The 26,974-nt window shown below is 40.1% G+C and overlaps 1 protein-coding gene across 5 annotated transcripts in view; it reads left to right on the top strand.

Annotated features, from left to right (window-relative positions):
• The window catches only part of LOC126918623 (multidrug resistance protein homolog 49), a 72,124-nt gene extending 45,204 nt beyond the window's left edge, over nucleotides 1-26,920 (top strand). For 3 of the 5 annotated variants that reach the window (XM_050726718.1, XM_050726719.1, XM_050726720.1), the window contains 14 exons: nucleotides 1,163-1,296; nucleotides 5,006-5,075; nucleotides 5,532-5,616; nucleotides 6,281-6,474; nucleotides 6,770-7,018; nucleotides 9,543-9,956; nucleotides 11,079-11,502; nucleotides 13,024-13,227; nucleotides 15,299-15,650; nucleotides 16,228-16,455; nucleotides 16,978-17,927; nucleotides 18,935-19,336; nucleotides 20,070-20,216; nucleotides 23,587-26,920. In XM_050726718.1, coding sequence (XP_050582675.1) covers nucleotides 1,185-1,296; nucleotides 5,006-5,075; nucleotides 5,532-5,616; nucleotides 6,281-6,474; nucleotides 6,770-7,018; nucleotides 9,543-9,956; nucleotides 11,079-11,502; nucleotides 13,024-13,227; nucleotides 15,299-15,650; nucleotides 16,228-16,455; nucleotides 16,978-17,927; nucleotides 18,935-19,336; nucleotides 20,070-20,216; nucleotides 23,587-23,790 — 4,035 coding nt within the window. In that variant the 5' untranslated portion in view covers nucleotides 1,163-1,184 and the 3' untranslated portion in view covers nucleotides 23,791-26,920. The remainder of the gene's footprint in view (nucleotides 1-1,162; nucleotides 1,297-5,005; nucleotides 5,076-5,531; nucleotides 5,617-6,280; nucleotides 6,475-6,769; nucleotides 7,019-9,542; nucleotides 9,957-11,078; nucleotides 11,503-13,023; nucleotides 13,228-15,298; nucleotides 15,651-16,227; nucleotides 16,456-16,977; nucleotides 17,928-18,934; nucleotides 19,337-20,069; nucleotides 20,217-23,586) is intronic. The other 2 variants (XM_050726721.1, XM_050726722.1) reach the window with 1 other exon arrangement.
• The last annotated feature ends 54 nt before the right edge of the window (nucleotides 26,921-26,974 follow it).

Here is a 26,974-nt window from a genome sequence, read left to right as displayed (position 1 = left end):
AACTTAATCATAGGTCCTATCGGTCAATCGATTAATTAACACGGATTAGCGGAGTTTCTAGTCATCGCTTAGATTGGATATCCTGTATAGTAAACGTATGATACAGTGGATAATGACCGAGGTAAATAGAGTTTGTTGTCCCTGGATTATCGTTGCTAATTGCAGTTTGCGCAAAGCTCTGGGTCCCTGCTCCCGCGTCCGACGAAACAGACGGTTATAACGGATCGAACGGCGACAATGGATCGGCCGACGCAAATATTGACCGCAACAAATATAGGCCGGGCCGACAATCAAAACGTCAGCTCGGCTTAATTTATCGCGATCCTGCAAGGCAGCCCCGCCGCGGCCTGCGTTTTTCCAACCTGATGCCATGTCGATTGTACCGCGTTTATTGAAAGCTCAAGGGCTCGACGTGTGGCCCGTTGGTTGCGCGTGACGTTTCCAAACTCCAAACGCCACTTCCCAACCAACATACCGGAACAACGCCGATGCGTACCGTGGTGTAAGAGGCGTGAGAAACTGACGCGAATTTTGTCAACACTATACCTCGAGAGCGGTTGTTGACAGGGTTCGATTAGTTGTACCGAACGTTTGAACTTCCATTTTATTTGGATTTTTGAGGAAATTGATGATTTTGATAATTAACGATTATAGAGTTATTATTTCTGATCCAATAGAGATTTTTATTCGCAAAGTGTTTCTTATTATTAGAGTTACAGTGTTTATTAAAATAAGGGATTACAGAATTTCTATCTTTGCAGTTATTGAAAATATACTGTTAAAGTTGATTTCTATCAGATCATAGATCTATTAGATTTTATGCCTACATCCATTCATTTTTGTATATCATCATTTTGATCATAATCATATAGGTAAAATGAAACTAATCGTGCATATTTGCATCGAAATCGAAAAATTTTCAAAAAGTAGAATCGGTCTGGCTTATATATTAGGTTGTCCGAAAAGTTTCTTTCGTTTTATGAGGAAATAATAGGTTTCACGTTTGTATGAAGGTGCATTGTTGTAGAAAACACGTTTGCGAAAGAAAGACACTTTTCGGACAACCCAATATTAATTGAAATGTCGAGTAGAACGAAATATCTATGATTGTAAAGTTATTCGTAGAAGGTTTTAAAATCGTAATATCTCTTTTTAATTGCAGAGTTGTTAATTAAGAATGCGCGATGACACGGCGAATTTGTCAGTGGACAGCAAATCCGCGCGAGAAGGCGCAGGGTATGGAAATGGAACCCCAAAAAACAAACTCTCACCGCCAGGAAAAAATATTCTTGAAGTGTAAGTACCATAACAATTCCATGTACATACGTAGTTTCCTCTTCGACTATATTAAGTACATAAGATTCCGTCTGCTTCTTAAATTTTCCCTTTCGCGACAAGTAGTCCAAAAGTAAAGTAACCGCTGCCAAGACGAAACTTCACCACGCGAAAAATTAATTTACACAAGCTGGTCGCTGTATCGACAACGTGGTGACTGAACATTTCGAAGAACTTCGTTTCTGTACAATAGCTGAGAGAAATAGGGAAGGAGATAAATGGCGAGCTTATCCGTTACTGATCGATGGTTATAATGTTCATGATCGATGAGATGAAAAATTGCGATGTTTTTTTCCCTTCTTTAAGATCGACCGCTCGTTGTCTGCGTTCCGTTGTCCAGACACTCGATCATTCCTGATCGATCGCTAACCAATAATCATTCGAGATTTCGCGAATCGACAATGTTGCTTCGCCGTGATAATTAGAATGCGGATTTTTATATACATTTATACGAAATTTAAAGGTGCAAAGGTATAGAAAATGCGTAAACGCTATATCTGCTTGTTATAACTTTTAATAAATAAAACGAACGAATTATTAGAACGAACAATTGGAAAAGTAGAAATTTGCATAAAAATCCATCCGATCTGTAGCAACGATATTTTGTAAAAATCAAAGTTTCGATCCCTGACGTTGGTTTATTAAATCTTCTTTTTATGGTTAGAATAGAAACGAGAATAGTTTGGGGAAAATTTAAACAGCGTTTACGCTGGATCCATCGTGCTTCTTTCGCGAGTTTTCGCAAAATTTGCATTTATTCGTGGCTGGAGGATATTGGCGAGAAAGTTGAGAGATTGATCGATTCGAGTGGCGACAGATGACGGAAACTACTGACACGAAGGAGGCGCGTACAAATTTTTCTTGGATAGATAGTTTCGCGAATTTTCGTGCCCGCAATAATTCAAGAAAACTCGTCCTGTAGGAAATAATCGTTCATATTGAGAGATGGATCGAAACGAAACGTGATTAATGCTCCTTAGAAACGTGCACGCCGATAAATCACCGCAAGTGAAAACTGGAAAAAATATATTATATACAATTCATCATACATATAAAAACCGATACTGATTTTTCTCAAGCATTAAATTTTCACCATAAGTGACCATAGTGTGTTGTATAAAATTTTATTTCTATTCATTTGGTTAATGCGATACAGCCGTTCATAGGAATAGTCTTTTAATTATTTCGATTAGCATAGTTTTGTCGTTTGTTACGAAATTTGCCACGTTCTTACAAGATGTAACAATCCTGCATAATCATCCGATAATAATCGTTAAGTTCATTCTGTTTGGAACTTGGTTTACAGCATCGAAATTAATTGTCAGCCTGTGAAATACAATTACACCGTCTCATCGAATTAACGTAGGGATCGAAAGGAAAAGTTTGCCCGTCCAACTCCCGAAATCGGACTTGTCAAGCGCGATTCGTTCACCGGGGGGTAAATTCATCTATGCATCGTACTGTTACGATGGCAGTCTCGTGTTCCTTGTATAAAATACCCATCGTAGATTCGTCGCAGGAGTTTCGAACAGCAATTACTCCGCTAATGGAGCCCCTACGGGAAGATCCAGACTTCGTCGAAGCCCGACACTTGCCGGGGTCGTCGCGACGGAAACCGGAAACTTCGCTTTTCCTTTCACACGCCAACGACGATCCTTCACGTCTTGGCTGTCTACGTTGATCCGCCAACCAACGATTTACATAGTGTTCCCAGCAGATTTATGATCTCGTATAATACAGCGTGCCATTTAACTCGTTTATTACGATGCTAAATAATGGGAATCGACTCCCGAACAACGATGTTACTAAATCTTCGTACAATCGCGAAAAGCTTGGATACCTTGACTCTTTGATAGCAATGGGATTAACTTTCATTCAACTGGAATTCAACATTAATTCAAGTCAATCCTAATATAAAAGTTTCTCCTTGCTATGTTCCATTTTCTGCGTTTATAAATTATTGGCTCTGCGAAACCCAGGGCGAGTAGTTCAAGATATCATAAGTATCAGAACATTTCTTGGTTTCATGTGAAACGTAATAGTTAATTCAAATTGTCAAGGAAATTAGACGACGATAATTTCGCATTCATGCGAGATAACGACGCAGAAATTTGTAAAAACCATTTGTTAGAGTTAGAAGAGGAACACGATGATGAACGATCAAGAAGAAGAGTTATTATCGTAGGGTAACATTTGCGAGAGGATAAAGATTCTTGGACAATTTAGCGGGGCCATTTCCTCTGAAGTCGTTGGATCGTTTGTCAGGGTGTTTCAGGCGAAAGAGAGAAACTGTTGGTTTCTTCGTCGCGGAAGTTCCATTTGTATTTTAGACGTTAGTGCGCTGTTTTATAAAACACATTGAGTCGTTTCCCAGAGGAAATGATCCTGCTGGTCGATGAACGCGAAGCATTTTAACATTTTTGCCACTCGATTTCTTTCATTCATTTTGAACGAGCAGGAACGCGTGCCGATCGTTATCGGTGTTTGTCGAGGAGCAACGCGCTTTGAATTAACTGAACGATCGCTTACGTCACTGGTTTCACGACTGTAGTTCGCCACGCGTTTTAACTACACGTTTGTGCAACAATTCTCAGCTAGCTAGGTTTACGAGCGTCGAGTCGATCTTAAGTAGGAATAAGGTCTCGAAATCTGGAACTTTTCGAAAAAAAAGAATCAGGAAATTCGAAACTCTCCAAGTCCGGATAAATAATAATTTATATAAACAATTTACGAAATTATTGCGATGGTACGAGTTTATTTGAAATTAACGCGAGAACTACCGATAGTTAACACGAAGCTATTTCTACCACAACCAGTGGAAATGACTGATCTTTAAAAAATACGTAATAATGGAATATTTTTATATTTTTCGATGTATTATTTTCTTACAGAAGGAATTCCAAGTTATGTAGTATATTTTTGGAATTATTAATCCAGCTGGGACTATGATCCATAAACGAGGGTTGACATATTTATAAAATTGTAGAGCCAGTCGTTTTGACTGACGTGGTATTTCTAGCGTTAGCATCTAGCGATCTAGCGATCGATCTGGAATTTTCCTGATAACTGATATCGTCATATTGAATGATACGCGGTAAAAAATTTAGAAACGTGTGGGAAGTTGTACGAAACGAGGAAACTGGTTAATTGGGGTTCGATAAACAGATTGCAGGACCCTTTCATACTTTGACAAGTACCAGTTATTTTCACTGGTATTGGTGTGAGTAGCCTTGATACAAAATTATTTTCAATTTGAATACATAAAAAATAAAATAAAATTCATTATATTATTCTTTTAGTTATCGTTGCGAAAGTCATTACATCATTGCGGAAAAAAATATAACACGAAGTAGAAATTTTAAAATAAAATTCTAAAACCAGCCAATTTGACTGGTGTGGTAGTTCTAGCGTTAACCGATAGTAAATCCGATTGAGAAATATCGAACGAAGATAATTAAGAAAATCTTAAATGATTTTTCATCGATAATAATGCGTTTATCAGTGAAAACATTCGCAGAGGTGCAATCGTCGACGCGATACCGGATTCGAAGTCCGGTTTCGCGATCGGATAAACAGGAGACGAACGTATATTTAAGTCTTCCCTGCTGATGCATATGAAAATATTGCTGTAGGATCTTCAGTGTACGGAACCTTGTATATTTCATTTCAGACACGCTCCAAGATGCGAAGAAGGATAAAGAGGAAACTCAGTATATGCTACAAGAGAATGGCGATCCAATGTACGAATAAGATTTTTACAGATGAATGAGATTTTGTTAAATAATTAGAAAGAGAAATATAGGAGGAGTAAATATGGGAGTCAAAATGATTGTAGGAACTTACGGAATTAATTAGGAGATATCCTGATCGCCCTAGAGACTGGAAGAATCGTATAAATTTATTCATGATGATTTCTTAATTGTAGCAAGTATATCCTGTAAGAGTATTCCCGGATTGAAAATTAAACAATCGGAACTTTGCATTTCTATGGCAAAAGAAAGAAACGTAACCGGTTCTTAAGCCTCTTTTCTCTCGGGGAAATCGTTTTTCCCTTGCATCCGGAAGTACTCTTCCGTAACCGATCGTTTTCTCGTGCTGCTACAAAGAGTAGAAGAATGGATAACGGGCAGCACATCGACGAGCAATTGTATCTAAAAATGTTCTTATTAAAAATCAATATTACTTTGTGTCTACAGTGAATTCGTGCCACCTCAAACGAAGGAGGAGGAGAAGCCGGTTGCGCCGGAACAATCCTTGCCACCAGTGCCTTATTTCAAACTCGTAAGTATCATCGGCCAAAAGAAAAAAAGGAAGTGACGAAATAAAATACAAAGAAGCAGAAAACGTCACCGACATTTGTCAAACATTCCACATACATCCTGTTACAGTTGAAATATCACCGTGTTAGTTTGGAATCAAACGACGAAATCGATCTTCCAGCGGCCGAACGGTTTGGCTATCGAGTCCCTTTGTCTTTGACAAACTTAACGAGCGCGATTCTGTCGATCGATCGGGCTTGTTTTTGTTTAGAACTAGTCAGATCTCCGTCCATTAATCACCGTTAGGCCAGCATTAATTTTCCCCGGGGTTAAATCTGCCGGAAAGGCAGAAGTTGCTGGCACTAAATCACTCGAGAATATGTTTCTGAAATTTTCGACTAGTTCGGCGACAAATTGCTCCGTCGACGCCACCGGAATCTCGCGAATTCCCGGCGAACCCATCATTCGGAAAATTAACATAACGTCGATGCTCGCGCGCAATTAATTAAAATACGTCCGTTGCCATGGCTGTTGCCCACCGGTGCTTCCCCTGTGCTACCCCTTTTTCTCTCACTTTCCCTCAGTTCTCTCTGCTTCGTTGAAACTTTGAATTCCAGTTTAATCGCGGCGTACGTGAAAGCTTTGACGAAACTCAGTGACGAGAATCGTTCTATGTCTGTTCACAGTTTCGATTTGCAACATGCGGGGAGTTGATGCTGATTTTTGGTGGCCTGATCATGGGAACTTTGACAGGCCTGTGCATCCCCATTTCGACGATTCAGTATGGTGAATTCACCACATTGCTGGTGGATCGTAATACGGAGAATCAATCGAGTACACCGACGCTTATATTGAAGTGGTTCGGAGGAGGAAAGGTCTTGTAAGTCTTGGCGTACTCAGACACGCCTACACTACCTGAATTGCATATTTTTAGCACGAAACCGAGACGCGAGACTCGCCTCTGACGCGTTACGTTAACGAGAAAATAGATCGCTCGAGGGGAATATAGTCTAGTTTATTCTGTCTAGTTTACTTTGGTACATCGCTACGAAGTTCCGTAATTTTCCACGTCGATACCGTTCCACGGAACGATACTCCGAATTAAGAATCTAGAAGAACGGTTTCTTTTCGACGAATAATATAACGTATTTATGAGATAAATATTATGATTGCAGGGGACCCAATGAAACATACGAAGCGAGGATGAGCGCGCTGTACGACGACTCTGTTGCGTTTGGTGTATCCTCCGCGGCGCTATCCACGTTCCAATTTTTCTTTGCCGTGTTCACGGTCGATTTATTAAATATCGCGGCTTCTAGACAAATCGCTCGAGTACGTAAGATGTTCCTTCGCGCTGTTCTTAGACAGGATATGACCTGGTACGATACCAACACGTCGACCAACTTCGCCAGTAGAATTACCGAGTAAGTATGCTTCGCTGTTAATCGATAACTCGTTAAAAGAAGGCAATTAGATTTTACATTAAAGATTTCAGATTGAACCTTGAAATATATTTAACAGGCAGACTTTCGTTTCCATTAAAATTTACTTTAAAATAATAGTTTCGTTAAAATCCAAATTTAAATCACAGCTAATTAATATTTAAACTGTGGATTCAAATCAATTCCATTTTATCCGAAAATTCTATTTTTTCGTTCCGTATGGAACTGGACGATAGACACGTTTCACTCGTTGAAAGAATATCCCGAGACGTACAGCCTACGAGTAGCCATATTTTCTTACGTCGATCCGGCTTTGAAGTGAACATTGCGGTTTCGATTTCTCCCAGTTCCGCGGATATAAACGTAGCGCGGATCATGTATAACGTAGAAGCGAGAAGCAAAGTTTAGGGAACGAGATCTCTGCTCATCAACAGGTGGCCGCTCGTGAGAATCGAAATCCTTACCCGATACAAAGTCCATCTCTGTTTGCGGTTGCGTTTCAGACCGCGTAATTATCGAAAAGTCAAGGATGGATTCATAACGGGCCAATTAAAGCGTCGCCACTAGAGCATTTCCTTGTGCAATCTGTTTATTTCGGGACGAGAATGTTCGCTGCAATAGTATATCCGTGGCGCAAGTCGCATAATTGCATAGACACGCGTGCAATTTCGATGAAAGAAATTCGACGTTGCACGGTGGCTAAATTTTTCTTCTTGTCGCCAGGTAGTGTTTCCGGTTTGTAGCAGACGATTGAAACACGGAGTGAATCACGCTACCTTACACTGTTGCAGAGACAATAAATCTCGTTGCATCGTAAATATAGCATCGTGGTACGCGTATATATCGATGTAGTTACAAGACCTATTGGCATTAAAAACGATTTGGCTCATAGTTCGCATTTATAACGACTATTACATAAACTTGACTTAACACCTGTCTTAAATGGCAATCATCGAATGGCACGGATTTCTGTATTTTCTTTGTGATATCGAGTGAAACTATCCGCCAGGTTTTACGTGCAGTAACCGAGTATTCGAACGTTTATTGGAGCCTTTGGTGAATATATTATTTGTATTGTACAAAACGTTCTGAAATTTCATTAGTTAGCACGGTAATGAAAATCGATCAATATATATTGGCATAGTTTGATATCTGACAAAAAATAATAATGCCGTGTACATTTTCATATAGGTAGATTTCTAGCTTTATCAATATAATCATGACAAGTGATGTCACGCTACAATGCTGATGAAATTTCAAAATGTTTTATATAACACGTACAATGTATACATAAAAATTGTCTATCATACGCGTTCAAATACTTTCATAATCCATTGTATCATCGTAAATCATTTCGTATACATTCGTCCCAGTTGCGTCAACTTGTTCTCGTTCGTTTCTTCCTATCATTGTTAGGAATAAAAATCATATTTTGTAAGATGTTTCTCGTGTCGCAACTTCCCGCTACATATTGCCGTTATCAGTTTGAAAACGTTATTTCACATTGTGTGACTGTAAGATGGAATTATAATAAAGTTCGTATAATTTGAGACAATATTGATTTTAGTTGAACGTGATTACACGACATTCGCGTGTATGTGTTATTGTACCGTAAATGCTGTGTAATCACCCGGAAATGTCTTAACGTGGCGCCACAACATTTTCACGAATATTCTAGAACGCGAAGCAGGATGAACAACGTTAAATATAAATGCCACGAATACAGTGACACTTCTCCTTGACATTTATACATACGGTTTGAGGAATCATTTCTTTATATCGTGCTAAAACGTATACACCGTTAGATTTTATTTTTAGTTTGCTTTCCGATCGCTATTTGACAGCTTGTTTTCTTTAATCGCATTAGAGGAGATAATGGAACCTGCGGATAATATGGTCGCGCGATACAAACGAGAAGATAAATTGAATCTTCGTTGAAATTGAACTCCCTCAGCTTTTGCAAGGTGACTTTGCATTGTCGAAGATAAGGCAAACTGTAATTAATTCATTCTGAATGGTTGCCCACGGTTCCGTGTTATTTTCGTCAGATACTTTGGATAGAACCGACACCAAACTATACGAACGTATCTAATTACGGTGGTGGTCACCTTGTACAACGACGAGAAGCCTGGCAAACGTGCCGACGAAGAAAGAATTTTCCACAAATTTATTCACGACTCGAATACTTAATCGGGTGAAAATTCATCCGACAGAAATTTAAATTGAAAATCATATGTCAAAGTCCAGTTTTATTTTTATTGTGTACCGTTTCGTTAATTAAATTTTGCAGCATTTGCGCGGATAATCAAAATGTTCACGGTTGATGGGTAATCCGGTATCCGAACACCAAATAGTCCACACAAAATTTAATAAACGTGTGCTTTGAACGAAACCTACTTTTCGATATAATTGATAACTCACTTCTCGGTACAAGATATTGCCAGATATTAATATTAAGCAGTTTATGGATTAACGAATGTAGCCAAAATTTGTCATGACGTTGCAGAGACTTGGACAAGATGAAGGAAGGCATAGGAGAAAAACTGGGCGTGTTCACGTACCTCATGGTCTCCTTCATCTCCTCCATCATCATATCGTTCGTATACGGCTGGAAATTAACGCTGGTGGTACTAAGTTGCGCACCAATCATCGTCATAGCCACTGCCGTAGTAGCGAAAGTTCAGAGCTCCTTAACAGCTCAGGAGTTGAACGCTTATGGCCAAGCTGGTAGAGTGGCCGAGGAAGTATTAGGCGCCATCAGGACCGTGATCGCCTTCAATGGAGAGGAAAAGGAAGTGGAGAGATACGCTGAGAAACTAGTACCAGCCGAGAGAACCGGAATAAGACGTGGAATGTGGTCCGGCGTTGGTGGTGGCGTGATGTGGTTCATCATATACATCAGCTACGCAATCGCATTTTGGTATGTCTATATTAAGGTTGTGTGAAAATATTTGTACGCTTTTTGGGATATGCGTTTGCGTACTATAGCATAGATGAAAGAAATACGAGTATTTTCAGAATAAACGCTTCTGACGCGGGTAAACAGGCACGAGAAGGGTAGAAACGGGTCAGCCATGTAATTTCCGCATTGTGTCAGAGGTGTTTCAAGTAAAAGTTGTTTGCTTTAAAAGGGAAGCATCAGACAGGGGTGTTCCTTTGTTTGCCATGGAAAGTGGCTGTCTTGGCTACTCTAATTCGATATAAAACGATCTTCCCTTGGAATTCTTCCTTTTTCTGTTGTTTCCTCTTTTCCAAAATGGACGAGTTACGTACAGTGCATGGAAGAAGTTTGCGCGTGGTTAAGGGAAGGAACACAGGTTTGGTTAGAATAAATCTAATTTTCCCTCGCACGATCGTAGGATAAGGCACACGAATTTCTATTATTGTTATATCTTAAATCGAATCATATAGGATCGCGCGATGGAAAAGAGAAGTGTTCCGAGGAAACATCTGAAGAACGAACTGCGTGTGATACATTCGTCAAAAAGTTAGGTCGTCGAAAGACACACTCGCAGAGTAACCGTAGCCCAAGAGTGAGAGATGCGAATATCAAAGTAATCGGATAGGAATAGATTAAGAGTTTTAAGCCGTTTACATACGACTAGACATGTGGTGTAAGATCAGATGGTACACTGATCCCGTCTGAGTCGATGCAAACCGTAACTAGATAATAACGCTGATACAAGTTTACGTATATTGCAACTAGCACTATGAAACCTCGTAGTCGCTGCATGTATCGTAATATGTTTCGGTGTATGTAAACAGCTTCGACCATTAACATAACACAAACACTGTAGCAACGCGATCTATTCTGTCATCGTGTCGAGATGCATTGCCAAAGTTAAACAATGACAACTTTGAAAGCATCGAAATTAGATACTTTTCGTTTCTGTGCCACCTCACTGGTCATCCTTCTATCTTTGTACACTATGTGATCTTTCATTGTCAAAAAGAAAATATCTCGAACGATTGCAATAAATCACGACAAGTTCTCGAGATGACAATTAGGACGCATGTTAAATTGAGGATTATCGTTCGCCAGGTACGGAGTTCAGCTGATCCTTGAGGATAGGCCAAAGGATGTGAAGGAATATACGCCAGCAGTGTTGGTGATCGTGTTCTTCGGTGTGCTAGCTGGCGCTCAGAATATGGGTCTGACATCGCCGCATCTCGAAGCGTTCGCGGTGGCGCGTGGTTCAGCCGCGGCGATTTTCCAGGTGCTTGATCGCGTGCCAACGATCGATAGCTTGAGCAAAGATGGCCAAAAGCTTCCATCCGTCAATGGTGAGATCGAGTTCAAGAACGTACACTTCCAGTATCCCGCTAGAAAGGACGTGAAGGTGTTGCAAGGTTTGAATCTGAAGATCAATCGGGGTGAGACCGTGGCACTCGTCGGTGGATCCGGCTGTGGCAAGTCTACTTGTCTCCAGCTCATCCAACGTCTTTACGATCCTCATAAGGGACAGGCAAGTAAAAAGAAAAATTTGTGTTTGCGCGAGAAGCAAAGCGGAGGTAGAGAATCGCTGGATCAAACAACGGTTTAGATCGTGCGATTAGATCGTTCGCATTTCTCTCTTCATTTTAGTTTGAGTTAAATATTTTTATTGTTTAAAAGACGCTTTCCATTTAAAGAAACATTTCCGTTTAAAAGAAACATTCCATTTGTGTGTGTTGAAACGGGAACGATATTGAAGAAGCGTAGCGTCAGTGAAAATTGGAGAACTGCGAAACGTGCTTATTACACAACTGATCAAAAAAGAAAAGAAAGAAGAAAAGAACTAAAGAATAAAAGAACTAAAGAATAAAAAAACTGCATATTAAATTTTTATAATTGCGATTTAAAAAATTATATCGCGGAGCTGCTGAGATAGGAACCGTTGCGCTGGCGCCTCCTGTTAATGATATCTCGTATCAGATTTCCCCTTGTTAATTTAGAAAACTGTAACGAGCTGGTACTTTCACTGTCGCGTTAATTAAATAATAATAATAATAATAATTCGTACTTTTATTATTCGTATTAATCCGTATAATTTAGTTTGCCAGAGTAATTTTATGTCCACGGTCGGTAGCCATGAATTTTCCATCCCACGAGAATCGTAGACTCGTCTCCTCAATTTGTTTGTTTACCGTGGGAAAGGGAGTAATTTATTAAAATGTAGAAACTGGCGATATTTTTATGCAGACGTTGCGCAACGAGCACGGTTAAGCAATGAGTTCGCTGATTAACCCGATGAAGTTTTTCTTTCGGTCAAAGTCGCAATGGTGAGCATCGAGAGCTCGATGTACGCGTCATTACGGTATTCGTGTATATCGTTCATAAGAGCATTATAGTTCGTTCTTGCTAGAAGTATTGTTCAAAACGATAAAACTTTTCCTATGCCAATAAGACGATCGAAATTTTTATCTCGCACGAAGATTTCACGAGACGCCCGGAATAAAATATAGAAATATCCCCGTTTCGTAGCATCGAATTCCAACTCGATTAAATTCCACGGTATCCAGGCAAGCGTGACTCGCGAGGGTGAATTTGTTAAGTGCGTTCCGAGTTAACAATATCCCGACCGTGAATATATTCCATTATTACATCTGTATTCGCGAACGCGGCGATGGGAATTTTAGGGAACAAGTTTGAAGCGTTTCTCGCGGCGGCTGAGTTCTCTCAGTAGTAAAATTTTCTCGTGTTTCTGCATCCGTCGCAGTTTCTCCTGCCAAAAATATTACGCCGTATATTTGGCATAATGTTTTCGAGCTGGCTCTTGAACTCCTTTTCCCTTCCACTTACATTTTCCATAGCATTGTTGCGCCGTAGCCGATAAAAGGAGCTTTCGCCTAAAATTCGCCCATCCGAGGAAAACGGCCGACGACGACGTTGAACGATCGCTCTTATCTTTCTCTTCGCTTCGCATCGTCGTGGTCCTGTTCCTCTATTGGTCAATGTCAAAGACAATTCTCACAACGATCACGCGTCGATCTCTCTGTTCGAACAGGTTTTACTGGACGGCGTGGACGTGGCGAAGTTGAACGTTCAATGGCTCCGTTCACACATAGGCGTGGTCGGCCAGGAACCGGTGCTCTTTGACACAACGATACGGGAGAATATCCGGTACGGAAATGACAGCATTACCGAGGAGGAGATGATCAAAGCCGCGAAGGAAGCGAACGCTCACGACTTCATCAGTAAACTGCCCGAGGTGAGTGGCTTCGTACCTATTCTTCCATTCCGTTGCCGTTTTCTCTGGTCCAACGGAATTTCAGTTTCCCTTCTCGTGGTTCGTGACAGACGGAGCACCGATTGATTCGGTCACTTTTCAACAACCAGTCGCTCGAACCTCTAGTCGTGCGGAGTTACGTTCACATGGTATAGACCTATGTCGAAAGATCTCCTTGCTCTTGGTATGTGGTGCTCTTTTCGTGCCGATGGATCTCTAGAATCCAGGCACAAAGAGTCGTCTAATTAAAATCATGTCCAGGAACCGTGAATTCGCTTGGAATTTTAATCTCGTGCTTGCGTATCCTCTCGTTCATCTCTTCTATCTCGTTGATCATCGCAGTCGCGATGATTCTAATCATGGAGATAAGGAAGGGCACGTTTTCTTAATGGCCATTGGGGTTGAATTCTCCATTTTTTAAATTTTAATATCTTATCAGTGTCTCTACAGTCTGATTTAGAATACTGAATATTTCTGAAAGTTTTATAAAGATTTACGTAAATTACTAAACTGTGATAAGAAGACTGTCTGTCTATTATTTCCTCATAAAACGAAAGAAACTTTTCGGACAACCTAATATATCAGTGATTCTTAGGAAATACTCAATTCGGATAATAGAGGCTCGCTTAGGAGTTCGTATATCCGAGCTCGGGTCTAAATTTCTTTGCATAAACGAGGTGCGGATAAACGTAGTTCTACTGTAGATACTTCATAATATTACAATATAATAATTTGACAAATTATGAGCATCGAACGATGTCTATTGTCAGTCATTCTATTGTATATCGAGATCATGTTTACCCTCAACAAATTCGGCGCGTTGTAACGCGCTAACAATAGTCTCAGGTGTGAGCGACAAGCCGCGAAACACGCGTGCAAACAGACGATAAAACACCCGTTAAACCGTGCCCGGGCAAATAACGGTATCCCAGATTACGGCTGCGTCAACGATTAGGCGTTTATTACCGAATTATCGGTAGGTGTATTCGATGCTCGCGATGGTTTCATCCGCGGTCCCATCGGTATATACCGTCGTGAATGTGTATCGCGTGTGTTTGGCCTTTATCCGTTGTGTCTCGCGACGCGTTTAGAACCGTAACGATCCGCGGAAACAAGTGGACCAGACATTTTCCAGTTTATGGTGCACGCCAGGCAGTTTATTTTACGGATCGATGCGGTACGATTGTGCACGTGAAATTTTACCAGGGAAAACCGAGCATCGTCTGCTACACGCACGTTGATGGACGAACAATATTAGGTTTTATATGAATGGAAGCTTTGGTTACGAGATCAGATATATTAGACAGTTACGCAAATTACATCGCTTCCACACTGCACACGCGGTATTAGCATTGTGTTTTTTTTTAAATACATTATTTATTTATTCACGGGAAAATCTATTCTCGAATACTTTGTTCAGTGTATATATATTAAAATTTATTATGGCAAACTTTCATATCCTCGTGTTTTATGAAACATTTTGAAATTTCACCTGTGACGAGACTATCACGATTATATCGATAAAATTTGAAGCCTATTTAAAAACGTACATAGAAGTCACAAAATATGTAATTGTAAACATATTTACAATATACATATATTTAATTAGAAATTAGTATATAGCATGTAGTTTGTTATTAGATCGTATTAAGTACTTTATGCGTATTTAAATAAAACACCAAATATTTTCCTGCTGTTCTCGACTTAACTTGTGGTACGCGAAGTGATGTACCTCGTAAATTTATTAAATCTCAACACGGTACGTGCACGCCGTAGACGTGTCACGTCGTAATTTCGTTAATTAAATTCCACGGGTATGGCAATCGAATAGGCAAATTACTTTGCGGACAGTGTTCTCCTGACAATTATCAACGAACATGGTTATACTTAAAACTTGTTTCATTTAAATATTCATTAATTTTCATTCTTTATTAAACATAAGTATCTATCCTCCACATGTTAATTAAAATTTAAAGTTGTCAAAATGTCCACATTGATTAACTCTTGTCAAATAATCAAATCAAAGAATCCTTATCAACGGTCTTCGTTCTAGGCCTACGATAGTCCCGTGGGAGAGAGAGGATCGCAAATGTCCGGTGGACAGAAACAAAGGATCGCGATTGCTCGAGCTCTGGTTAGACGACCGGCTATACTTTTATTGGATGAAGCTACGTCTGCTCTGGACGTTCATAGCGAAAACACTGTGCAAAGAGCTTTGGACGCGGCGTCAAAGGGTAGAACAACGATCGTCGTCACTCACAGGCTATCGACGATTACAAATGCTGATAGAATAGTGTTTATAAAGGAGGGTCAGGTGGTTGAACAGGGTACGCACGAGGAACTGCTCGCCCTGAAAAATCATTATTACGGATTGGTCTCTGCTGACGCCAGTGCCACTGCCAGAGGTAATTGCTTTTATGTACGAAATTTTCGGGGCAAAATAGTTTGTATAGGTGAAGTTCATATAACTGGATTAGAGTTTCTATAATTAGAGTTCATTCGTTCTCCCCCATCATCTGTAACTTCTCGTTTATATAATAGGAATTCATGTTCAAATAAATAAATTCAACAAGCAGAAGTTTACCCAATCGCCAACTAAAATTTCGTTCGAATAAATACGATTCGTACAAATATGGTTTTAATGTATAGACGTATTATATAACGTATTACTGTTGCTTGAGCAACTAGGTATTTTTTTCATTTTTTAGAGTTTCACCAAATAAGAATTAAAAAGAAAGTATCAACGTTGTAATTGTATAGTCTCGTTGCTATATTACCGTGACTGGTTTATAATTTAAATATAGTTACTCGATCTTCAGATTATGCAAAAAAAAAAAAAGGAAAAGCTTGTTTTATAGAATTTCACGTATTATTGAGAGCGATGAGAGCGTCCCAGAGTTTATGATAATAAAAATGTAATATTTTTCTTCTCTTAACATCGGACGGCTTGATGTTACGCTTTCGTGTCGATTGAATTTCCAGCGAAAGCGACGGCATCAGCCGCAAAGACGGTCACCGCAGCCATACCGAAGCAGAAACCACCGTTGAAGAGGCAATTCTCCACTCTGTCGATGCACTCTCATCGGTTGTCGTTAGCTGGCGCATCTGAGTGCTCGGAGAATCAACTGGAGGAACACGAGAAGCCGTACGACGCGCCAATGATGAGGATATTCGGGCTCAATAAACCGGAATGGCCTTACAATTTGATCGGTATAGTTAGCTCGATTACTATTCATTTAACCATTCACTCGTACATCTTCAACGAGAAAATGGATCAATCTCTCTACCGATGAATATAATTCTTCTAGGCCATACAACTCTTACTGTTCTAATAGATTTATCGATAGAAAAACAGAAATCCGCATACTTCAGGGTATCTAACACGAGAAACAATCAATCTATCTGTCTATTAACAAAAATTTTCTACATCATACAATTTCTCCAATCTCAACAAAGTCGACAAAGAAGAAGAAATTCTCATATCTCAAGATGTCTAACAATAAAAACGATCAATCTCTTTCCATGGATTGATAAAATCCTTTTAACTTCTATAGCTTCTGCAATCCTAACACATTTATCAAGAAAAATTACATTTCAATACTTCAGGATATCTAACAACAAGAATAACTCATCTCTTCATCATATCACCTTGCCTATCATAAATCGTACAATTTCATCAATTTAAAAAGTTCTACTGAACGAAACTAATGAACATAAATTGCCGTGTTTCAGGGTGTTTAGCAGCAGGCATGGTGGGCGCCTCGTTCCCAGCATTCGCTGTTCTCTTCGGTGAAGTGTACTCCGTATTGGGTCTTCAAGATGACGAAGAAGTACGCCACGAGAGTGTCAAGTTCTCGATTCTCTTCCTGGTGGTCGGAGTTGTTACGGGCGTTGGTACTTTCCTGCAAATGTATATGTTCGGATTGGCCGGTGTGCGTATGACCGCGAGGATCAGAAAAATGGCGTTCACCGCGATGCTGCGACAGGAAATGGGCTGGTACGACGAGGACACGAACAGCGTGGGTGCTCTTTGCGCTAGATTATCCACAGACGCCGGTGCTGTCCAGGGTGCAACGGGCACACGTGTCGGTGCGATTCTTCAGGCTCTGTCGACCTTAGTCCTTGGAATCGGATTATCCATGTATTATACCTGGAAGATGACGTTAGTGTCCGTCGTCTCGATACCTTTGGTGTTGGGCGCAGTCTTCTTCGAGGCGAGAGTGATGAGCGGCCAAGGTCTGCAAGAAAAGAAGAAGATGGAGGCCGCGACGAGAATCGCTATAGAGGCAATCTCGAACATTCGAACTGTAGCCAGTCTTGGGAAAGAGGAAGCCTTCTTGCAGCGTTATTGTGTGGAACTGGATCTCGTGGCTAAAGCGACAAGAATTAGAAATAGACTGAGAGGATTGGTATTCTCGTGCGGTCAGACCATACCATTCTTCGGTTATGCCTTGAGTCTCTATTATGGTGGTGCTTTGGTGGCTACCGAAGGTTTGAGATACGAGAACGTGATCAAAGTGTCGGAAGCGTTGATCTTTGGATCCTGGATGTTGGGACAAGCCCTCGCCTTTGCTCCTAATTTTAATACCGCGAAAATATCGGCCGGAAGGATATTCAAGCTTCTAGACAGAGTCCCGGAGATCACCTCGCCACCGGATTCGGAAGACAAAGATCTGGATTGGGTGAGTGCACGACTTACAAGTCAGTTTATAATTCCGATTGCGCGATATTGATAAGCGATTATAAATAGGAAGCTTTATCTTATCGTAGTTAATGTTGCGTTGTTGGATGTATTGAGTAATAAGGCGTTTGATCAATTATATCGCTGTCGTTGAAACAACGTAGTTCAATTATTTTGCCAGTTTATCAGGAAGAAAGTAAACACCATGTGTAAAGTATAGAGGAAGATTGGCAAAGCTGGCCGAATGTCTCGTTTCGACAGGTTTCATTACGGTTGTTTAGCAAAGCGACGAATTTATGACGTACCGACAGCAACGCCTCCGGCCATGCACGTTAATTACGCTCAAAACGGGAAACTCTGTTTGATTGGGGTTGCGATTATCCCCCTAGAATTCTAAACCGTTTAATGAAGCGATACGAAATAAACGATGCGATGTTTCGGATTCATCCTACTCAAGCGACTGCTACGTATAATTCGATTGATTAGCAAATATTTATAATGCATTCGGTCGAATCAGTTTTCTTGTTTCTATCTGATACAAACGTAGTCCAACAAATTAATATAGCGATACTCGAATTTATAAATAACATTTAGATTTAGATTTCGACATTTACATAGACATTTTGCATGCATAATTTCATTTTCTCATTTGATCACACGTGGCAAAAGTGTACGAGATTCGACCGGAGATAGGAACCTCGTTTCATGTTTTCCAGTTTTAACATAAAACGCATGTTCTTTCACGGTATAACTTTATTTAATAGAACCGTGTCAACGTAAATGCATCACTGGTTAAATAGCGAAAAAGCAGTTTATTATATCGGATATCGTGTAATAGAATTAGATAAAGGGAAGTTTAGAAATCGTAGATTTAAAAGTGCAGTATAATTGAGAGACGAGACAGGCTTCTGAAAAAGTTATTATCTTTCAAGAATTTCCATTTCTTTTCACTTTACATTCGATCAGAGTAAAAAACCTATCTAGAATCAGAAATTTGTATAATTTCAGAAAGCGGACGGCTTGATTCAATTTTCGAAAGTCGAGTTCCATTATCCGACAAGGCCTGAGATGCAAATTTTACAAGGTTTGAATCTAATCGTGAAACCGGGCCAGATGGTCGCCCTGGTAGGCCAAAGTGGTTGTGGCAAATCCACCTGCATCCAATTGTTGCAACGATTGTACGATCCGATTTCTGGTACCGTGACTATGGACAGGCGTGACATCTCGTCGGTTTCGTTGAGCAATCTGAGATCTCAGCTTGGTGTGGTCGGTCAAGAACCAGTACTTTTCGATAAAACGATCGCACAGAATATCGCTTATGGCGACAACTCCCGAACTGTAACGATGGAGGAAATCATAGAAGCCGCTAAGAAGTCCAACATACATAGCTTTGTCAGCTCTCTACCACTAGTGAGTAGCACAATTCTTGTTTGATATTGGTATTCTCGGAGCTTAGCTGTTCGGAGAAGACAAACACAGTAGTGCTCCGTTCATCGACCGTGGATTAAGATCTTAGTTGATCGTTTACCAAAGGAAATATATTTTTACATACAGAGATTTGAAGATCTACAATGGATGTACTTTATAAATATATTATATGTTAAAGTTTCGTTAGCACTGTGATGAAACATTGTTGCTACCATAATTATGTTGGTTGAATTTGAAAGGAATATGAAAATATATATAAAGAAACATACGGCATATATATTGGAAACATATAACCCACAAAAATCATCGAGTTATTTTAAATAATACGCTATTCATTGTATTAATTAATAAGCCTTAGTATCCAGCGAGACTTGAACGCGAATCCTGTGTTTGCAAACTATCGTTTCTAACTCGCGTGTACATTTTCGGGTTTGTTTGAAACTTTACCAAGGCGACAATAAACGTGTCTCATTACAGCGTTAATGAAGTTTCTAAAAGTTTTGTATAACACGCGTAACACATTCACGAAAGTTCTGCATATAACTGAAACGTCAATACTTTCACGAATCACGCGATCGCGATAACACCAACTAATTAACGAAACTTTTACATTATGCAACGTAATAGAAAATAATTCCAATGGAAATTTGAACCGTTTCGATAGAAAGTTGCATATTATGCAATGTAACAACACGTTATTCGATCTTGATTACAGGGATACGACACTAGGTTAGGTTCTAAGGGAACACAGCTCTCCGGAGGACAGAAGCAACGTATCGCGATCGCGCGTGCCTTGGTCAGGAATCCTCGAATTCTACTTCTGGACGAGGCTACATCTGCTCTCGACACACAGAGCGAGAAGGTAAGTTTGCTCGTTTAAAATCATCTCCTTGTTGTCTCAACAATTCTCGTCTACCGCATGCATAGTGCATGTTCATCCTCTTCTAAAGTATTTCCGCGAATCGCTTAAACGAGAAATACCGTGGACGAAAACCGTCGTCGAGATGGTGGCGAGAAACACCGCGGGCAAACCGAGAAATGGGTCGTGAAATCAGGCTGAAGTAGATGCGGCGCCCATTCAGTAATATAATACGCGATGGAACGCGGTGGCGCTTTTTAGTCGCGGACAGAAGCAGAAAGCCGGCGAAAAAAATGACCAACCTTCCTCTAGAGAGGCAGAAGAAGTGCGAGGAATTCTCACGAGGACAAAAGCCCCGCGTTCCAGTCTCGCTACCACCGCGCCGCATTGTTTCGTCCTCGTGACCAATTAACAGCTTCGTAACTTGATGGGCCATTTTTCGTCGTCATTGTCTAACGCGACGTTCCACTAGGAATTTTGTATGATCGAAGCAGTACGATTACATTTGAGAAATTCTATACAGATGTTCGTTATCATTAGACAGCGAATTATTATGCAACATCACATTTTTACGAATGTAATTAAAAAAGAAGAGATGCAAATTGCGATGTTTATTAAATATTATAACAAGTATTCTACTTTGAATATTTTATATCGCTTTGCGTATTATGTGACTATATTTGCATCTTCAGGCTGTCGACGGTCAATATTCTGAGGTTACCAAGGAAAACACGGTTTGTAAAATTGACAAGGAATTGAAATTTCCAATAAAAATCCATAGCCCAGTTATCATTTCCGTTCGTCGTTAATATTCTTTGAACAACAATCTACCTTCGTTCTCGAATAAAAGCATCTGAAAATTCTCCTTTGGATGTAACGTGGCCGAAGATGATACTTATGAAAAATTTGCAAAGGAAACGTAAACTCAGAGATGGTGTTGTTTAATGTTTAATTTATTCGTTGTTCGAGATAATTAATTGCTTCGGAATTTCTTGTGTATTAGCGAATAAGTAGGTTACATAAATATTACTACATTAACCATGATGCTAATCTAAAGCGGATATTTTATATTCGCAAAGTTTATCTCGCAACATGATGTCTAAATAATCTCTTAAAACGTTACACGAAGCTAGCAGAGAACAAGTTTGCGCGCGAAATTTTCTCGTTTATGTCAGCCGTGGGTTTTCGATGTTTAATGAGAATCTAGCACCAAAGGCACAGCAAAATAGTTTGTTACCATGAACGACGAATGTGAATAACAGCGGAGGTTAAGCAACGCAAACTAACGCTAGTGTTACGAGTATACCGCACCGGCTGATGAATATTAATGGAACCTGATGGATTTTAATGAACAATACGAGTAAAAAAAACGCGCGAGCCAAAGTCGACGAAAAAAAAGAAGGAAGATACGCCGCGGCCATGTTTCTCCCGTCGTACTGCATCACGCAATGCGACGGACGTACTTTACATGCTAATTTTTCCGAAATTAAAATTCATATGTTTTCGGGCACCGTCAACGATTGAAACGTTGCTTCAGCCACCGTATCTCATTACAACGATATTATATCTTGCTGTTCGTTTTCTCAATTGACAATCCCTACAGTTAAAAGACAGCCTTCCATTACCTATACACGGATGCGAATGAAGGAAAGCAGAAAAAACGATAAAGAAAGGCGGAACAGAATTTGCATGCGCGAATGTTATCACTGGAGATCTTTCTTGCGAGACTTTCTACCAAATTTTTCTTACGAACGTAAGCAAAGAAATGGAATTTAAATAGAGAATTGTTTCGCGCACTGAATGTCGTAACGAGCACTTTATTTCGGATATTTTGTACATTAAATCGGTCGGAAAGTTCTGTCAGATTTTACTTACGTATTTGCAAATTTATACGTTACGTATCTTAATAGTCGAAACATAAGCTACGAAAAAGCGAGACGAGATTGCCAAAGAAATTAACATTTTTATCAATAAAGTACATCTTTATAAAATGTTTAATATCTGCAATAGACAGAATAGATAGATTGTCAGAGATGAACGAAAGGCAAGGATAAGTAACAGTGAATATTATATTCGAGGCTAATCGATAAGTATTTCGGTTAAATCAACACAAGGGCCAGAAACAACAGAATCTTTTGCTTAATCCGATACTTTTGCATGTTGTATGCATTCTATATATTGTTGCATTGTTAAATTTTTCACAAATGCATAAATATTCGCAGTTTAGTTTAAGGTGATTTATCCAATGTGTCTTTCGTCGCTCGTTGTATTTTTCTTCGCTGATGTATTCCGAAACGCGATTGTTGTTCGAAAGGCTGTCGAACGATTATCTCGATTCGACGCTTAATTTTCAGAGCCACGAAGATCGATTATTCTAGGTTGGTGGTAGCGTGGCGGTTCTCTCAAAATCGCCAACAATCGAGGACAATCCAACAGTATTATCTATGGTAACAATCGGAAATACCCTGAACCGGTGAGAGGGAGTTCGATTGTTGTCCACGCGGACGGAAAGCGGCTCGCTCGTGCCGAATGAATTTCATGGCAATTATTGTTTCGCGGCTGCTTACTGACTACCGTGTTTTCCTCTTTGGTGTGCCATTCTCCATAGGAAAATAGGTTCCATTTAGGTTCCATTGTACGCGTTGTTTATTCGATCAGAAATCCTTAAAAACCACGTCTTTTCGTTATCTATTCGATCTTCAGAGATAATATATTAGGTTGTCGGAAAAGTGTCTTTCTTTTACAGACACGTGTTTTACAACGATGCATCTTTATACAAACATGAAACCTAATCTGTCAAACGTGATCTTTATCTTGATAGAACAAAATGAATCGTACGTAATTCGATAAAATAATATAAAACGACAAATGTTGCGCATCCACTATTTCCTTATAAAACGAAAGAAACTTTTCGGACGATCTAATACATATTAATCTTGATCAGAAATTTATTGAATTTATTGGTAAATTTATTGAAAAATCAAAACACAGTACCGTGTAAAAGTTAGTAGCTTTTGGAAATATTTGGCTGAATGTTTGAACTAGAAATAAATGAACATTAAAAATTGAATACAGAATAAGAGAATGAACAGAATTATAGTAAGAAGAAGAGCGTTAGAAAATTATTTGACAGTATTTTCGAAACATCTTGTAAAATAAATAATATCTTAAATTAATCGATATCGTTTGAGACAAACGTTATTTTTTTGATTCAATGCTTTTCGACAGATAAACGTAGAATTAAAACATCAAATACCTTCCTATTCATCGATAAAAGTCAAACATTTGCGTTTGATAGATAATTGAAGACTTTTGCACGGTACTGTAACTTAGGTGTTCGATAAGTTAGTCAAATATTCAACGATAATTTTAGGTCGTGCAAGCGGCATTGGACAAGGCCATGGAGGGCAGGACGTGCATCACCATAGCGCATCGTTTGGCGACTATAAGAAACGCCGATGTGATCTGCGTGTTAGAGAAAGGAACCGTCGCGGAGATGGGTACTCACGACGATTTACTTTCAGCGGATGGCTTGTACGCTCATCTGCATACTCTTCAAGAGAGCGCGATAGAGTAGAGACGAAGGTGAAATCGCGTCTCATCGACGCTCCTTGCTTCGGAGGCGAAACAGCCCAACGACGAAGCAGACAGTAGTTTCAGTCGAGGCGTGTCAGGCCTGTAGCTCAGAAGTTAGCAGCAAGAAATGGATGAACTCCAGCAAGGCAACAAGAATAGCAAAGATTTTATTGACTCGCCGGACGAAAGTCCACGGACACGCGTATCGGAGCTTTCGTAAATTTTCACACCGGCAAACGCTTCTTTTATCTTCTCAGCTGGCCCTTAACTTTGTCATAGACTTTCAACGATAGTTTTCTTACAATTTTATTTATACGTATTTTCAATTTCTTCGTGCGCCTCGATATTGCTAAGGATTAATTTTACATGGCAAATAAGAGGAACTCGAAGGAAGAGGATGTTCGTAGCGAACTCTGAATATCATTAGCTGTCTGGTCGATATTTTGTTCGTGCATTAGACGTCGGAACACTCGCGTTTTCACGGTGCTTGCTCTTCTACATGCCGGTTCTCGCGCCCAACCTAAAAGAGAACGAGCCACGGATCCAAGAAACGCGAAACTTCGATTCAAGGAACAGATCTTTGCGTCGCAGCAGCGAATAATCGCAGCGGAAACGCGTCGGATGGATTACCAGCGATCTTTCGATTCGCGCGTTACGTAACAACGATCACCTTGGCGAGAACGATAAAACGCGTCGCTGTCGATAACACGTAAACGACATTAAGCCTGTATTTTCCAAAACGATATTCCCGTTTCTTCGTCTTCGTTCTTTTTACATAGCCTTTACGACGCGACGTTCGCGAGATCGCAGTAACGCAATAGTCCTCGATCCATTCGAACGGAGAAGATTCCGTAGAATGGCACGTAGTCGCGATCAGATTCGATGCATGGCCTCGAACGATCCCCTGAACGATTCGTTGTTGGCCAGGAATACCAAACTAGCCATCCGAAAGAAACCGTGAAGGCGTTTGTTGAATTCCTATATAGGATAGCACTATAAATACGCTAGAAATGGAAGAAACGCGCGAGTCAGACGCGTGCATTGAATTAAGGAGAAAGTGGGATAGAGAGGAAGATATTCGCATCGACTTATGGGGTTGATCAACATCGACAGAGCCGAGCAAGAGGCGACAGGTGTTTCGGAAAACGGCACATCGCGCACTACTCGACGATGTCCTTCACTTCGATAATCTTCGGGCTACGTCCAAACGTATGAAAAATGTATGAACGTATCGTCGCGATACATCCCGCTCTTTTCTTTGCCTTACTCGCAAAACACGAATTCATCCACGGGACAACGTGTCAATTGCGTCAATCAGAACGTTACTAGAAATCGTTGAATTTTCGTGCCTTAGCAGCAACGTGTTCCGTGTTCAACTAAGAAAAAGAAAAAAAAAAACACCCGATAGTAGGAAATAGAGAACGCGATGGGAAGAGGAGGAAACAGAGAACCGGGAGGGCTTAGGTTGACTTTAAATCAGGAATAAGAAGACGAGTAAAGTCGTGACAGACGGATAGCTAGTTGAGTTTTGAAATGGCTCGGATCGATTCACCGATTCGTAAGGAATCAAAAGGATGTACTACGTGAAATCTTTGTAAAGTTGGATGGTTTTAGCAGAGGAGGGGCGTATCGTTCGCGTGGAGAGGCGTTCCCGGATGTCGGCAAGTCGTCCATCCGGTGCGGTGGTTGGATTTCCGTGGTCGAACTTCGCGACAGATACTTTCCTTGAACTTGTGCCTTCATACTTGGTATACTTAGCGATAAGATTCCGTCGACTGCCCTCGAGGCTTACCACCTGAATGGTCACGTGCAACACGCGGCGCGACGATAACAATTTTTCGTAAAACTTGACTCTTTCGACTTTTTCCAACTGTCTAAAATGTTAATAATAATCATTGTCAAATTTTATCTCTCTATTACGACGTAAAGTATCTTCCTAAATACTTCAGCTAAATATTAATATTTAGGAGTAAGACTTGAAATGCGTTCTCGCGTCTGCGTGATCGTACGAGGATTTTCAACGACGTTGTCGACGCAGAGTACTTAATTTATCTCGAAAGAAACGATCGAAAGAAGGCCTACGATCAAAATTTACATCCGATGATCGAAGTAACAGTGCTTTATTAACATAGTGACAATACAACGTAGTAGATGTAGAACGTGTTCGAGCCAGGAACAAGCGTTTCGCGATCGAAACGCCATTCTGATGTTTGCGAATCAAGCATACAACGATCACCGGGATCCGTGTACGATCGGAAGAACCCGACGATGTTGTGCTTCACTCGTGTACTTACGTGTGTTAAGCGTATTGAAATGGAGAACGAACAAGTACAATCAGATCGGCGCATTGAATGACGTATGACGATCATTTCACATCGTTTCGACGGTCATTTCATTTAATGAAATTCACGGTTCTAGATGTCCTTTCTCGTTTGAATCGCGATCATGGTGCTCGATTCGTTAAACAAATCATCTCAGACTTATTGTACCGATCAAAATTCAGCTTAGGGTTTATTATGTACTTTACAAAGAGAATATATTATTATATTATACAGATATACATATTACGTAAGAATTCGATCGAGCACTAGACGGCAGAATGAATAGAATGAATATGAAAGTGAGTGAGTGTGTGTGTGTGTGCGTGCGTGCGTGCGCGCGCGCGCGCGCGTGTGTGTGTGTGTGTGTGAGAGAGAGAGAGAGAGAGAAAGAGGGATGACCTCTAGTGTGTAAAAGATATTGAAAAATCGTTGCTTAAGATTAAGGCTGCGGCCAGCGTAACTTAAGGGCAGAGATTAAAACAAAAATATCTATGTGAACGAGCGACGATCGCTTGGTTCAACACGCGTGTGTCTTGTGAAACGGCGAAGGAAAGCAGCAGCGTGTGTTTCATTTTTTTTCTCTCTTTCGTTTTTTGTTCTTCGTTTCTTTTCCTTTTATCCTTTTTTTTTTTTGTCATATATCGAAAGCGTGTCGAGTTGTAATTATACAAGCGATTTTCTAGACAGTATGACGACAAAGAGGAAGTATTAATGTTTTTCGTCTTTTTTTTTTTCTTGTTATAAGAAGAAATGAAGCAGATCGTACTGCTGTCATATACAAATAAATGGAACCATAGTGGAAAAAAAGTACGCACGAGTTTGTTAAATGAACAGGCGGCGAGGGGAATTCAGTTTTCGGTGGGA

This window comes from Bombus affinis, chromosome 7, assembly GCF_024516045.1.
Source record: "Bombus affinis isolate iyBomAffi1 chromosome 7, iyBomAffi1.2, whole genome shotgun sequence".
In the NCBI taxonomy this organism is placed as follows: Eukaryota; Metazoa; Arthropoda; class Insecta; order Hymenoptera; family Apidae; genus Bombus; species Bombus affinis.
This window is presented reverse-complemented; position numbering and strand designations above follow the sequence as displayed.